The sequence below is a fragment of the Drosophila subpulchrella genome, chromosome 4, assembly GCF_014743375.2.
Source record: "Drosophila subpulchrella strain 33 F10 #4 breed RU33 chromosome 4, RU_Dsub_v1.1 Primary Assembly, whole genome shotgun sequence".
NCBI lineage: Eukaryota > Metazoa > Arthropoda > Insecta > Diptera > Drosophilidae > Drosophila > Drosophila subpulchrella.
Genome location: NC_050608.1, coordinates 1,222,233 through 1,238,086, shown reverse-complemented (window position 1 = coordinate 1,238,086; position 15,854 = coordinate 1,222,233). Strand labels below are relative to the sequence as shown.

Here is a 15,854-nt window from a genome sequence, read left to right as displayed (position 1 = left end):
GTGCTACCGATAAGCTGTTTTGGCTGCGTACTATCAAAAATCACCGGCCCCGTTAAGAACCCCTTCAGTAAAATCCAAACCTATAAGTTTTGAAACGGGACGAACAGTAATCCTAAAGACCATGTAACCCTGGCGGATCGGCTCCGTCCTCCGGCATCACTACTCGCGACCCAGATACTCTAAGGCCCCCCTTCCAGGAACGGCCCCTAAATAGTCGTGGTGTTCATTTTAATCAAGTGTGCTGAATGAGATCGTTTAATACACTTTCGTTATTTTTTTTATATCGGAACTTTTGTATGTTGCAGGTGCGATCGTCTCTAAACACTCTTCGACGCTAATTAATAAACATTACCCCTGCAGTAGGAGGTCCCTAGTCTGAAGCTTAATACGATTTGTTTGACTTATATTATTGTTTAATATCTAACATTATCGGGGGCGTTTTGACATGCCTCTGGGAAGAGCAGCATGCCTTTCCCACTCCACTCGCTTGTTTGTAGGGAGCTTGGACGCAATGTCTTCCATTAGCGTTGGATCCGTCAATTCCATTGCTCGTTTTCGAGATCTTGGCGTTTATATCGACAGACAGACAGACGGTCGGGCATGGCTAGATCAACTAGTAATCCTAGTCAAGAACATATAGGGTCGGAAACGCTTCGTTCTACCTGTTACACATTTTCCGAGGAATGCAAAGTTACGTTAATCTACAAGTAACGGGTATAAAGCTCTGTTGTCTGACTGACCTCCAAATACTTATGTATTTCCATTCGGTGTCATCCAGGCGTAGGATCACAAAATTGTGTATGATGACTGCTACTTGCTAACTGTGCTGGCTCACAAATGCAGCAGCTTGTTTTTTATACTTGTTTATTGCTTATCGCTGGCAATACTTACGTTGTTCACAACTCTTAAGCCTTCCATCTCTATATTCAACTATGCGATTTTTTTAAGAAATCCAACATCGGAGGATGGATTTGTACTGCTAGAAGACCTCCAGCTGTGGTTACAACACTTCCATGCTAGGGAGCTGTCACCCTAATCGCAGTGGTCTGACTAGGAATCAATGGCGTCGTAGTAGTTGCTTTTTACTTCACCATCTTGTTGTCCCAGATGAAGGCGCCGCACTCGTTCTAACATGGGCCACCTGGTCCACTTTCTTTATTTGATGTCCCTGTAAGCACCCGACTTACAATCGTTTAAATTACAAATTTTTTATGCGATTCCTGTGTCGGTCATTTACTAGAAGTAATGAGTTCAATCACTTTATTGGGAGATACGATGTTTTATTTAGCGCACATATCAACAAACTTGTCGTTTCTTTAATTTTGCAAAATACTCGGCTTTACCGAATAGATTGATTTTATAATAAGAAGTTCCGTCTGTAAATGAATGCGGAGAGCCTTCCGATCCCAAAACAATTTTATAACTATTTTAAAAAATGTTTAATAAGGCAATAACTTGCTAAATTGACGAAGCAAAGTCCTGTGCGGTACGTCTGGGTTAAAGTTAAAAAACTACAGAACATATTCAGGAGTGTCACATAAACCGTCGACAGTTTTGAGGACGGTTGTTTTGGAAACCAACAAACCAAAACCCTCGATCTCACAGAATTTATAGAATTTCGGAGAAAATTTGGACTGATTTTTAAAACATTTTTCGTCTACTCATTTTTAAACCGGTTTCTGTGACACAGAAATGTACTTTTAGGGGGAAATTTGATTGGAAGAGATTTCTGTGACACCCCTGTATATAACAAGCGCGACAGAATTTTCCTCTTTTGGTTGCTTAGGCCTGACAGCATTTTGTTTCGATAAACTAGACTTTTCTAAGCATAAGTTGCCACTACACCTATAGTCCGTCAGCTCCGGTACTTACAGTATGATTAAGGTTTTTAGTATGGTTGATGTTTGTGATATAAGCCAATATGCAAATATAAATTGTTATTATCTTAACTTAATCACACCGAGAACAACGGTGCAGTGACAACTTATGCTAGGTAAAGCCTAATTTATAAAAATAAAATGCTATCAGGCGTGGACAACGAAGAAGAAGGAAATTCTGTCGGGCTGTGTCATTTAACTAAATAAAGTAAGTTACTTTTTCTTGTTTCGCCTCTTTTTTTTCTCAGACCCATGGACTCTTTTTTTTGTCACACAAACGCGACAGAACCAATCGTCGTTGTCCTTAGGGGCAAAAGTAATTCCCACACAAATCCTAAAATGAAATATCATCGTAAGTAAATTTAGCAGATTGGGTTCAGTATTATCATACCAATGATACCACGCATCGCAGCCATCACATCCAATCATAGCAGAACCATCGTCTACCTTTCCACAAGCCGGACAAATCCATATACGATTACCCTCGGCGTCAACGTATGACGATGGACGACTTGCTTCTGCAATATGGGAACTCTCTTCTGGAATATTTGCTGGTGAACTGAACAAGCCAGTTTTTGGCGCGGACCCTCCACTACTGGTCATTACTGATGGGAAGTTATTTATGATCGTATTAGATGTCAACATCAATTGCTGTGGTAACAAAACTGAGCTAGCCGAAAGCGTGGACGACGCAGCATTACTGTTACTAGGGTTCGACAGCCAACCGGCTGAGCTGGACGAGGTTTGACCTATGGATATCTGCGACGTTCGCGTAGCTATTGGGGGTTCTGGTATTACTTGGGTAGAACTAACGGAACTGTTGCTTAAAAGAGGTCCTGCATTTGATATGCCTGATAAATGTGTATCAGCTGAAATTAATATGAAGGTTTTATCATGTTACTAAGTGATCAATTAAAAACCCTACGTACATTGCTTGCTCTTGGGCGGCCCGGTGACCAATGGGGAGAACCGGGCTAGCTCCGGAGAATTATCTCGCTCACGCTCTTTCTTTTCTACTGGAAATATAGTTGGCTGTTTAACCTTTCCTGTATCCAGCGTGTCTTTCTCTTTTTCAGGAGCCGGAAACGTTGTGGATTTGCCACTTAGTTTTAGTGTTAGTTTTGGTATTTGACATTGAGGCTGCTGTATCTTTGGAGACATTGCACAAGTGGCCGTTATTGGTGATTTTATTGGCTTTGGACTTGATTTCATCACAGGTGCACTCACGGGTACACTTTGAGTAGAGCCATGATCTATGTTGTTTATTAAAGGCGCCCTGGGCAATTCGTCGACATCCGGAATATGGATTAAAATCTGAAAAGATAAATGAAACATTTGCAATAAAACGAGAAAGATGCGTTTCTTTGTAACCAGTGGACATCGCCCAGAATATCCTCAAAAAAACCATATAAGAACGAGAAGGGAAATTATCGTTTAAGTTTAAGTTTATATACCCTTGCAGTTATACCAAACCTAAAACGGTATTTTGGTAAAAATTCGTTCTATGATAGTTATTGGGTATTCGATAAAACTACCGATATATTCAATAAGTTCTTAAAACATATCGAAACTACGTTAAATGCGAGAGTATTAAAACCATATCATGCTGTATATTGCACCAAAGTTGCACCACCTCTACGTATCAACAAGTAGGAATACAACATATTTTTTATTGCGCAGTAATTTTAAAATTTAGACAAAAACTTGTATTACTATTAAAAAAAACTCACAGAGTTATAATTAAGAGACTACACTTAAATATTATTGGGCTACATGAATCAAGTTGTAAATTAGTTTTTTGTTAATTTCTTTTTAACCAGGACCTTAAGTGATCCCATAAAAAATATCTGATAAAAATTTGTTTCGTTCCGAATCAGTAGATTTTAAGATATGCCCCAATAATATTAATTTACATTGTTTTTCAATTGGATTTTTGCCCTAAAAAACAATTGTAAGCAAATTTGACCTAAATTACTTGCATAAGGTTTTAGCACAGTTACGTGTCCATCCATATACTTTTGTAGTTATTGAAGCGAACTGAATCCATTGGTATTTTGAAGTAAACATTTTGTGTAATGTCAAGCAAGAAAAACTTTGTACTTCCGAGTATCGGTCAGGAAAACTTTTTATTCTTAACAATTTCTTTTGATATAATGGAATTATGACCAACCTGTTTTTCCTTATCCTTCTTTTTTTCCTTTTTTTGCTTTTTGTCAAGCCCTTTTATTTTTCGGTCACTTTTATAAGACGCTATCCCAGCTCGATCTTTTCTCTTTGATTTATCTTTTTTGTCCTTTTTCTTTTTAATTTTTCCATCTTTGATCTTTTTTGGCTTTTTATGGTGTTTGCGCACTTTGAGATCTAGCGACATCGCTCCGGTTGGTGTAATAGTGATATCATCGTAGTTTGAAAATGTAGACATAAATTGCTGATCTTCAGATACGTGATTTGGTAAAATAGGGTTTACGCCTGAAGCCACTCCCCCCGTCAAGCTACTGGATGGCACCTTTTGGGATGAATATGCCGAGCCGCAATCTATTCTCGCCAAAGGGATAAGATCCGCTCCACCAGCTAAACTGAACTTATCACCTCCTATAAAATTTGGTAAGTTAAATTGAGGAAATGATGGCTGGGGAGCAGCTGTGTGAATTATGTTTTTTACATCGGGAAGGTTCAGTTTAACTGACTTTTTTAACTTCTTAATTGCTTCACTAGAGCTTGAATTAGGCATAATATTCCTTAAATCCATTTGGTTCTTGTCTTCGCATAAAGATGATGGAGGCGCAAACGATTGAGACTGTGGTTGTACTGAGCTCGATCTAGCGTTGTTTGGGGAAGGTAACGGAGATCTGTTTTGAACCAGCTGTCTGTTTTGTATCGATTCGTCTGAGTCATCGGATACCTCAATTGGATCACCAAGATTTCCAGAAGCCTGTACTAATGGTCTTGATTTAAATTTCGGTGGAGCCTGTGGTGCAAATGTATTTTCCATGTCAGTATGACCGCAAGTTACTGGTTTACCTACAGTTAAATTAAGTTAATATTGCAGTACTTATATTTTTAACAACAAACTTACAATCAGAAAATTTCATAGAGTCTGGCACCAACGGGGCAACATTGCAATAGTTTCTATCAATTTGCAAGTCCATCTGTGCGGATCGCCTTAGGAATTGATCAGTACCAGTATCTTGAAAAAATTTAATTAATATGACAATTGCTTAATAATAATATTTTTATCAGTCACAAACTCACTCTCATAGAGAACAGTCGTGCCTTTCTATCATCGTTACAAAACCAAAGCTTATCTTACAAACCAACATACAATAAAAACAACAATAAAAAAGCAAACGGTAACTGCAAGTCCAAGAAGTGCAAGTGCCAAGCATAACCTACGCTCCATAAAAGTAGCAACGCCAAGATGGGGGACCCACCCGATCGGGGTCCACCAACTACCCATAGCAATAACATGGAACTCCTAGAAACACCTGGCCCTAAATACATTACCATATCTAGATCAGATCCAAATCTCGATCTAAACAATATTTCCCCGTTCTTGATCAAGAAGCAAATAGACTTTGTCTGCAGCGGTGAAGTAGAGGAATGTAAAAAACTCCGAAACGGAACCCTACTAATCAAAACAAAAACCAACATTCAAGCAAAGAAATTATTCCAACTGAAAGCCTTCGCCGAGATAGCTGTTAACGTCCAACTTCACAACTCTCTTAATTTTACCAAGGGAGTCATATACTCTAACGACATTAGAGGAATCGACGAAAGCATAATTAAAAGAGAACTTGCTAGTCAGCTAGTCTGCGACGTAAAGAAAATACTAAAGAGACAAAACGGTACTCTTACAGAGACCGGCCTCGTAATTCTCACCTTCAACACGCTTACTCTCCCGGAATATGTTATGATCGGTTACCAGAAAACCAATGTTAGGGAATACATTCCCTTGCCCCTTAGATGCAATAAATGCTTTATGTTTAACCACATTAGCAATACATGTAGAAACAATAAATTATGCTACAACTGCGGACAAGAATACCACTTGGACCCAAACACGAACGACAAATGCACAAGACCCGCACGTTGCGTAAACTGCAAAGAAAACCAAACCCCTGATCCTCACAACTCTGTAAACAGAAGTTGCCCCATATTCAGAACCCAACAGGAACTTACAGCAATTAAAACAACAAAAAAATGCGACAACAAAACTGCTCTCTCCATCTTACGATCTCGTTACTCAGTCACCACCCCACACTCATACGCATCAATAACTAAAACTAACCAACACACTCATCCAAACCCTACACCACAACAAAACTCAGGACCCCATCATCTCAAAGGACCCAACCATACCCAACAAGGACCAACTACCTCAAGGACTACACCAACATCATATGCAGACCTCACAAACACAGATAATAACTTAGATAACCTAAAACTAACCAAACCCCCCAAACCAACCACCAACACTGTCCAAATCCTACCGCTTACCACGTCCAAACGCACGATCGCAAACCTCAAGGCCGCAGCCAAAACCACCACTAAGAAAACCAAAAAAAACTCAATTACGCCTGAGAATGCTTCGAGCGACTCATGCGATATGGAAATTAATTGAAGTACCAATCACTCCTACTAACCTAGATTAATGCTTAAAATAATTCAATGGAACATAAAAGGCTATAAGAATAATTACCAAGAACTCCAAATACTCCTCAAACAATATAACCCACATATAATTGCCCTACAAGAAACCCATATATCCCACACTGAATCTTTACCTACCCCTGTAAACTTTACGCTTTTATGCAGCCACAATACTAATGCATTCGGAGGCACAGCGCTACTGGTGCATAATTCTATCTCCCACACGCAACACCAACTGATCCCAGAGTTCGAAGCTATAGCCATTCTGATTAACTCCAAAACAAAATTTACCCTAATATCCACATACATCTCTCCCAACAAACAATTTCACACAAACAACCTCCAAAACGTCTTCTCCCCAACAAACCTACCCACTATAGTCCTAGGTGATTTCAACAGCTGGCACCCATATTGGGGTTCTACCAGAGCCAACTCTAGGGGCAACATTGTTGCCAAATTCATAGACAGATCTGACTACATACTCCTTAACGACAAGACTCCAACACACTATTCCACTCACAACACATTTACACACATAGACCTCTCTCTTGCCACTGCAGACATAGCACCCGAAATAACGTGGAAAGTGATCGATGACCTTCACGGAAGCGATCATTTTCCTATCCTTATTTCTATGTTCCCAAACACTTCCTCTCATCCCTTTCTCGCCAAACCATCCTTTAATCTGACCAAAGCAGACTGGAAACTATTTTCCAACACCATTACTCAACTCAGCTCCTCAACACAACCTTGTAGCAACAACGTTAATAAAGAAGCCGCACAAATTAAAAAAACACTTATACAATCTGCTCATACAGCTATTCCACAAAACACAACCTTTTCCCATAAACACACTGTCCCCTGGTGGAATCAAGAACTTACATTGCTAAAAAACACAAAAAACAATAAATTTAAACTCCTAAAACGAAACATAAACACAATAAACATTTTAGAATTTAAAAAAGCAAACGCTAAATTTAGAAGAGCTATTAAGGAAGCGAAAAAAACATCATTATACAATTTTACATCTGACATCAACCCTAACTCCGACCCATCGAGAATGTGGGCCAACATAAAACGACTATGCGGCCTTTACCCAACAAAACATATACATGCTATATACAACCCCCTTACACAAGTCACTCACACTTGCCCCTCACAAATAGCCAACACCTTCGGGGACCTATGGTCGCAAGAAGCCAAGGACACAAACTTCTCTGATTCCTTTAGAATTAACAAACTGCTTATAAATAACTCAATAAATCACATTCCGTGTCAAGCAGCCAACCAAATTGAAAACGACATATCCTATACTGAAATGTTATCCGCCCTTAACTCCCTCAAAGGCTCCACCCCTGGTATGGACCGCATCTCATACTCCATGATAAAAAACTCTCCTCCCTCCTTCAAAATCAGAATTCTCAATCATTATAATAATATTCTAAATACACACATACCGCAAGCCTACAAAGTTAGTCTCGTCCTTCCTATCCTTAAACCCCAAAAACCGCAAATTGAACCTAAATCCTACAGACCCATATCCTTAAACCCATGCATAGCCAAAATTTTGGACAAAATTATCGCGAAAAGGTTGTGGTGGTTTGTTCTAACGAACAAACTCATTCACAACAACCAGTTCGGATTTAAAAGAGGTAAATCAGTTCTAGACAGTCTACTATATGTAGACCACCTAGCAACTAGATCCCTATCCTTAAAGCGCCACCTCTCTATCATCTCGTTGGACTTTTCCAAGGCTTTCGACAAAATAGGGGTGCACTCAATAATTCAACAGCTCCAAGAATGGCAGCTAGGACCCCGAATCATAAACTACGTCTCGAACTTCATGAAAAATAGAAAAATTATTATCAAAAACGGCAGAAATCTATCTAACAGTTTTCCTCTCGACAACGGCATCCCACAAGGTTCACCCATTTCAGTCATCCTTTTCCTAATTTCTTACAATTCCCTAACAAAAATAATAGCCCTACCAAGACAAATCAAATTCACTGCTTACGCCGACGACTTCCACCTAATTATTGAACACAACAGAAGAAAAAACCCCATTGTCGACCTCTCTTCCCTCTTCCAGGAAATAGGCCATTGGTGTTCCGACTCTGGAGCCTCCCTATCAATCGAAAAATGCCAAAGCCTACACATATGCCGCAAACATAATTGTAAATCTGAAATCCGTACCGGCACTGTTAATATCCCAACAACGAACAACACAACAATCCTAGGACTCACGCTAAACAATAGATACAACTGGTCCACCCATATAAACAAATTAAAAACCAAACTATGCAAGCCCCTGAACATCATTAAGCACCTTTCCTCTCTAAAATACAATACCAACACTTCCTCGCTAATCCATATTGTAAAATCCATCCTCATATCAAAAATAGATTACTGTCTGCCCATTTACGGAAACGCTCCTAAACACTTAATTAACCGTATTAAAACTTCCCTTAACTCAGCAATCAGATCAGCGCTAGGTGCATTTAGGACAACACCAACTAACAACCTACTTATAGAAGCCAATATAAGCACAATTGAACACAGAACAAAACTTTTAACAGGCAAACTTTCAAAAAAACTTATACACTCTTTTGACACCCCCCTTAAAAAACTTGCTAAAACCTCCAAAAAGAAATTCAAATATCCCAGTACAATAGACAGAATAATTAACATTTGTAAGCAACTTCACCTTCCCTTTGCACCAATCAAAAACAACTACAATAAAAAATACGACATGGATATTATTAACAAAGCTACTAACACAACACTATCCAACTACAACAAAACCAACACATCTCCCACAATATATAAACAACTCTTTCAATCGCTAAAAAACACTCTGCCCAACCACCAATTTCTTTACACCGACGGCTCTATGGCCAACGGTATAATCAGCTATGGTGTAACCAGCGAAACGAATACAATCAAAACAGGACTCCTTCCCCACTACTCATCTGTTCTCTCTAGCGAGCTTATAGCCATACACGAAGCTGTCAAAATTGCGCTTAAAATACCAGGAAAACATGCTATCTGCTCAGACTCTCTCTCTGCATTAAAGTCCCTCACCAACCCCAATAACCATTCCTACTATCCCTCAACCATCAGAAACCTGGTTTCTAATCACTTCCCTAAAATTACACTAATCTGGATCCCCAGCCACATTGGCATAACAGGGAACGAAAACGCCGATAAAGCAGCCAAAGAGGCCCACAAATACCCCCTTACCTACTCCACAAACAACAACTCTAACGACATTTCACACTTCTTGAAAAAGCACATACAATCAAAACAAGCTGACATCTACAACAATGTATCGCCTTGGTACAAACAAATACTTCAGAACTCACCGCAATCCATCTGTCAGATACCCCCAAACACCAATAGGAAAACACAAATACTCATACACCGGATACGACTAGGACATACCAAACTGACTAATGCCCATTACATGGATAGAACACTCCCCAACACATGCCCATTCTGCCACCACTACCCAATAGATATCCAACATATCATTTTACACTGCACTTCCTTATCCCAACCCAGATCAGAATGCTTCCAATCACTTAACCCCATCAACACCATCTCAAACCCAACCCCCAACAACATCATAAAAATCATATCATTTCTTGAAAAAGCTCAAATTAAGCTTAAAATTTAAATGTATATAAAAATGTTGTCAATTCCACATCTCAGATGAGCTGAAGGCCTACGCTGCTAGAGCTCCTATTTTTTAGTTAGCCTATAGTTTTAACTTTAAGCTAGCTTTATATAAATAAATAAATATTTTTATTGTGCACTTTAACCGAATAAACCTAAGGCTTCTTTCTTTCTTAAAGACAAGATAGTATTAACCTTTTCAACCGTATAAAGAATTAGGGTATTCAATTGCATTGCAAACGTTTGAAAAGTGTAAAAGTGTAAGCAGTTCCAACAACAATTTCCATACAAAATAGTTTTCAAGGCCTACAACACCCCAGCCTATGTATACAAATCTGTTGTACTTGTGTAGAAATAGGGGGTTAATAATGGGTAGGAATTTGATCTAAAATACTAAAAATATACTGAAAAGTTGGGTTTAAATCCATGGTAATGACAGTGAAAGTAAAGAAACTAATTTGAAATTTAAATGCAAAAGAAAAAAATTTGCCTTCTATAAAACAAAATAATTGAATAACAATTTCAATGGAAGAAAACCCCTCAAGAAAGGGAGCCAGGGAGGTCGAAACTAAGCGATGGTCTGAGAGCGAAGTTAATAAAGTCCTAGATTATATGTTGGAGCAATACAAAAATTTAAAAGTTATCTTTCTTTTGTACGTCAATTTCCTGCAACGATGTTTTGAAATAGAGGGCGTTCACAATTCTCGTCTGGCAAACTTACAAAGTTTACAATTTTGCAACGCAATTGAATACCCTAAATATTTTAGCTTAAAGGTCATCCTATAATGTGCCATATCCATTTGTCGGACGATATTGATATCGTTTGTGATCTCAGGTTAAAAACTATCAAAATTAAAACTTTCAGGTCGTAAAAAAATATGTCCACGCAGATAATGTTTGAAAATGATCCTGATCGGATGTCCCATAGCTCCAAAAATGTAAACTTAAAAAATTAAATCAATACTATAATGTATTAAAAAAACTTTGGCAAGCCCCAAATATAATATACCGGAAAAATATGTGACCAATATAGTACACATAAACAATATTAAAAAATAACCTGCACTCTAAACTTATTTGGTCTTCAACGTTTTAAGGCCGTTTACAAATCAGGACGTTTGAGAAAGTCCATCGTTAGTGATTCATTTCTTAGATTCCCGCTTGTTTTTCTATTGTTGAATTCTTAAAATATTACAAATTATGATTTTCACGTACCAGCAGCATCTTTAATTGGTGGACATCTAACGGTGTCCGCAACAGATCCTTCGGAGCCCGGATAACCTATGAACGGTGCAATGCCCACTCTGTTGTTATTATTTCCAAAGCCGACCAGTCCGGTTACTGCAGGAAAAAGTCCAGGTCCCGAAGGAATTAATCCTGGTCGTGGTGGAAAGTGCAATAGTGGAAGCAATGGAACCATTCCTGTTTGGTTGCCAGGAAACATTGATGAATTGGATAACGTGTTGGAAACTGTCATATATGGATCCGGACAGGCTGTTTCGTTCTTTTGTTTCATAAGATGTATTGAATTAGTTAGGGTTGAGGACGTTGTTTCGGGGGAATATACCTTGTTTAATTCCTTTACGTTTTGTGGTAAGTTCGTGTCATATTTTAATTTGTACTTTTTTCTTTCCTTTTTATCTTTTGCGTGAAAGTTTTGTATATATTCGATTGAGGCCTGATCTGTGTTACACAGGTTCAGAGGCTCTGTTGGCATAGATACGTTTAAGGAATTTTGTGATAACAGCATCGTAGATGACGCTAGCGGGAGTGCAATTACATGCGATGACTTTTCCTTTTTAGCCGATTCAATAAGCGATTGTGATGTAAAATTTATTTGTTTTACTAGGTTTTTTCCTCCAGGTTTGCGGCCCCGCTTTTTTGGCTTCATCGAATCAATAATTGACATTTCTACGTCGGCTTTAGGAGAAGATGGTGTTTGACCCAATACACCATATTGGTTCATTTTCATATTAGGAACGTTTGCGATCTCTGGATTCAGCCCTACCGGAGGTGTAGGTGTTATAGTAGTCCCAGATGGAAGACTAATTAATGGCGGAGCAGTCATCGAACTTCCAAATACACGTACCCCAATTCCAGGAGGTACCGAAATTGCTCCACCATCCTGACGGGGGGTGCGGGGCTTAGAAATTTTCTTAAATATATCCAACTTACTTCGTTCCGGTTCTGATGCATTTTTTTTTGATGGCAATGATACTTGCGATTGTTGTGTTCCCCCTGGCTGTACTGGAAAAACTGAACTTTGGGAATCATTCTCAATCTGCTTTATAACTACAGGCGCCGCACTAGGGATATCAGCTGGAATCGAATTTTCTGTATTCAAGTTCGCTTCAATGGGAAAGTCGCTTATAGTTTGAGAATGCTGTAAGTAGTTTTTCCCATCGAGATCAAGTTGAACACTCTTTTGCTTATGCTTAGCCTGCTTCTTTAACATCTTTTCTATATGTACTCTATTCGGATCGGATAAGCTGTTTCCGCGATTGACTCGCTTTTTAGACTTTTTCATGTGCAGCATTTGACTATTTGAAGTGTCATTTTGGTTCTTTGAATGTTTTTGATACATTTTTAAAGCCTTTCGTTGGGATTTTTCTTGAGACTTTCCGAAGGAGTTAAAGGATTTATCTCTTTGACCAGGCTCGCCAGTTAAGTCCGGTTTCTGTTTTCTGTTCTTCTTCGATATTGCAGCAGACAACGCGGATGCCATCGGAGGATTGTTAGATGAAAATAACAAAGATGGCTCCGCGTTATCACTTGTCAATAATGCAGCATTTTGGTTGACGTTTTTAGTTTCTGAATATTGGGGGGGTATAACTTTTCGTGAAGTTACTGCTGCTTCTTTTTCGGATGTAACCAATTCTTTTTCAGAATGTTCCAAATGGTTGATAGCTATCAACGAGGGAGGAGGTGCGTCTAAGCCTTTAAATTTTTCTAGAAACACAGATTACGTGAGTATCTTAAACAAAGTTGCCATAAGGCTAGGACGTACCAATTATATCCGGTATAAAGGCCTCTGGCAGTTTCCCTTCGATGGCTGGACTAATAAATCCGCCCGTGGTCATTACAACGCTGCTCATTTCACGGACTGAACGACCAACATCCGAGTCAAAGGAATTTGATGGAAAGTTTATCACCGCGTTGGGAGAACGGGAATCGATTTGACTGGTGCCCAGTTTATCCACCGAACTTGTCGCATCGAACTCTGCCTTGGACACAAATTCTAGTTTTTGTACAAATTCCTTTTGAGCTTCGGCCTGAGTCTCCCGCGGCTCAGGGTCCTGCATTGGCGGCAAATACTCAAATATATAGACAGGCCGGGTCAGGGTTTCTGCGCTTCCCGGCTTGAGAAAGTTCATATTCACAGCTTTTTTGATAGGGAACTGGGGCACATCTCTGGTGAAACCGACAGGCTCGACATTCCCGATGTAATCCAATAGTTCCTGAACATTAATGTTAAGATTTTTCATGCTGAGCTGTGCATCCCTAAGACTAGGCTCGATCCGATTTGCTAAAATAGTAAATATTTCACATTAAATGTTTTAATATCCCACACAATCCCGACCAAAATGTAGTCACCGAAGGCTATCTTATCAAGTATTTTTTAATGTACATAGCATATAATAACAGAAGAGTACAGTAAATGGGGACAGTTTGTATAGCGGTAGATTGAGTTTGAGTCGTAAGCTACACCTACCGTGTTCCATATTACAATGGAGGTCTCGGGCAAACTCCTGCGTAAACTTCTGCATTATGTCCTGCAACAACTCCAATGGGGCACTCAGAGTGCAGCTGTAACCAATAGTTTGTGTTATCTGCGCAATAACAACAAGGGCCAAATCTGAAGCATATTTGTCTGCCATTGTTATTCTTCATGTGTACGGCACACCCGTGCCGTGCAGTTACTTGACCCGACTCGTTTTACATGTACAGTCAATTAAACGCATTACTCAGGCGGTCTATAACTCGGCAACGAAAAATTGTATTGCAGCGGTAATGTTTTCTTTTGTGTACACCTTAAATTTTTCTAATTTTTAGAGATGAGAGATCGACAATCGATACACAACACTACCTAACATGCTTTCTTTTTTCTTCTCGCAACATATCGGTTACAGGCGTTATACCCTCTTCACACACAAATCGCAACAGGGAATTAATCGGATTCCTCTTGACATAATGAATCGCTGGAGGCCGAGATTTCCATTCAGGCCAGCGTAGTGAAATGAATTGGGCCTTTTCTGGGCCAACAGTGTTGCGACGAGAATTTTTACAAGCTAGAATCTTTTGAGCATTTTTAACACCTACCTATATTCATTTTTAAGCAATAGCTTAAACAGGCGGATGTGCCTTCAAAATGTTTTTTTTTTTTTTGTAAATTATGTAAGTTTTTGACCAACAGGTGACAGGCTTTTCCGTCGCGACTTTTTCTCCGTCTTTTTCCTGCACATGTATTTCTTAAAGCCTAGTACTCACATCGAAGAAAACCTCGAGCTAACCATAGGAGTGAGAGAGGCAAATACGCGGCTAACGCTTTTCGTCGTATCTGTTTTTCAGCGCTGTACTAGATGAGCTAATGAAATACCAGTAAAAATGTCTGATTTAGCGAGTAAATTTCGACGAACGCCGTTTGCCGCGGCCCAAAGAATAAAATATTTAATCTTTGGAGGTGTTCGTGTAAAGGCGATGTGGAAACTACAAATTAAAAATGGATGGAAAATGGCTTCTATAGGGAGGAGAAAAATAGGGCGCTCGCTAAGGAACAGTTGAAGATGACATAACCAGCCATTGCCGGGATGCTGGGCGACTTCCTGCAGCATCAGCGGAACAACCCCGTGCCCAATTCGGCTCCCACTTCCTCAAGGTCCAATATGCCCAGTGGGACTCGGAGCTGGACTGCGGTGGCGCGGGAAAGATGGCGAAGCATCCGTGGGACGAGAAGGAAGCTTTAAACTACAAACTTACATAAAATAAAACATTCGTTGAACATTCCATTTATTTTAATTTTAATTTCTTTGTGTACCAACAGACTCCTCCTTTTTTAATTTCGCCAATTGATTTGTTTACAGTATGGCAATTCGGTTCTTAAAGTAAAAATAATAAAGTCAGGTTAGTGTTACATTAAGTTTAAGATGTTATGCTTTGATATTAGTTTAAAGTACGTAAATTTTGAAGGTATTGTATGGGTTCCGTTAGCGGAAAGTGAATGATGAAATCGTTTGTGCCAATAAACATTCCGCTAAGGGTTTTACACAGCTCTAAAAGGTAAATATACAAAATAACAAGTAAGACGTATTTTTTAAACATATGCCCATACATTTTTTCAGGAGCGTTGGCCAAGGATTCGGAGGACCCGAAAAAATGTTTAAGGAAGGTGACGACCAATGTAAAAAGCAAATTAACGAAACATAAAACTAGGCTTACCAACAATAATTGTCCTTAACAGAAAACCTAAATAACACAATTTAATTAAATTGAATTTAAAAATAAATAAAAATGTATGTATTTTAAATTCTATATTTTCATAAATGAAAACTCATTGGAATTATTCTGAATTTCACAAGTGATTTCACGTGGGACGTGTCACCTGCAGGTGACATACGACAAATGAGTATAAGGAACTTTCATTTTTTTCATATA

At 39.0% G+C, this 15,854-nt stretch overlaps 1 protein-coding gene across 2 annotated transcripts; it reads right to left on the bottom strand.

Annotated features, from left to right (window-relative positions):
* Window positions 1–1,259: 1,259 nt before the first annotated feature.
* LOC119563147 (transcription initiation factor TFIID subunit 3) lies at window positions 1,260–14,254 on the bottom strand. 2 transcript variants are annotated; one of them, XM_037876529.1, is made up of 9 exons: window positions 13,915–14,080; window positions 13,210–13,728; window positions 11,770–13,151; window positions 11,418–11,706; window positions 4,954–5,064; window positions 4,048–4,898; window positions 2,807–3,191; window positions 2,269–2,746; window positions 1,260–2,211 (listed from the first exon to the last, which is right to left on the bottom strand). In XM_037876529.1, the coding sequence occupies exons 1-9, from the start codon at window positions 14,078–14,080 to the stop codon at window positions 2,091–2,093; spliced, it is 4,302 nt and encodes a 1,433-aa protein (XP_037732457.1). In that variant the 3' UTR covers window positions 1,260–2,090. The 2 variants fall into 2 exon arrangements, with proteins under 2 accessions (XP_037732457.1, XP_037732374.1); XM_037876446.1 differs by having other exon boundaries at window positions 11,418–13,151; window positions 13,915–14,254.
* Between the last annotated feature and the right edge of the window lie 1,600 nt (window positions 14,255–15,854).

What these genes read in the sequence shown, in the direction of transcription:
- LOC119563147 (XM_037876446.1), bottom strand. Translation starts at nt 14,080, where the DNA reads ATGGCAGACAAATATGCTTCAGATTTGGCCCTTGTTGTTATTGCGCAG. An exon ending in CCATTGTAATATGGAACACG is followed by an intron (nt 13,729 to 13,914) that starts GTAGGTGTAGCT and finishes TTACTATTTTAG; the next exon opens with CAAATCGGATCGAGCCTAGT. An exon ending in AGAAGGATAAGGAAAAACAG is followed by an intron (nt 3,192 to 4,047) that starts GTTGGTCATAAT and finishes TTATCTTTTCAG; the next exon opens with ATTTTAATCCATATTCCGGA.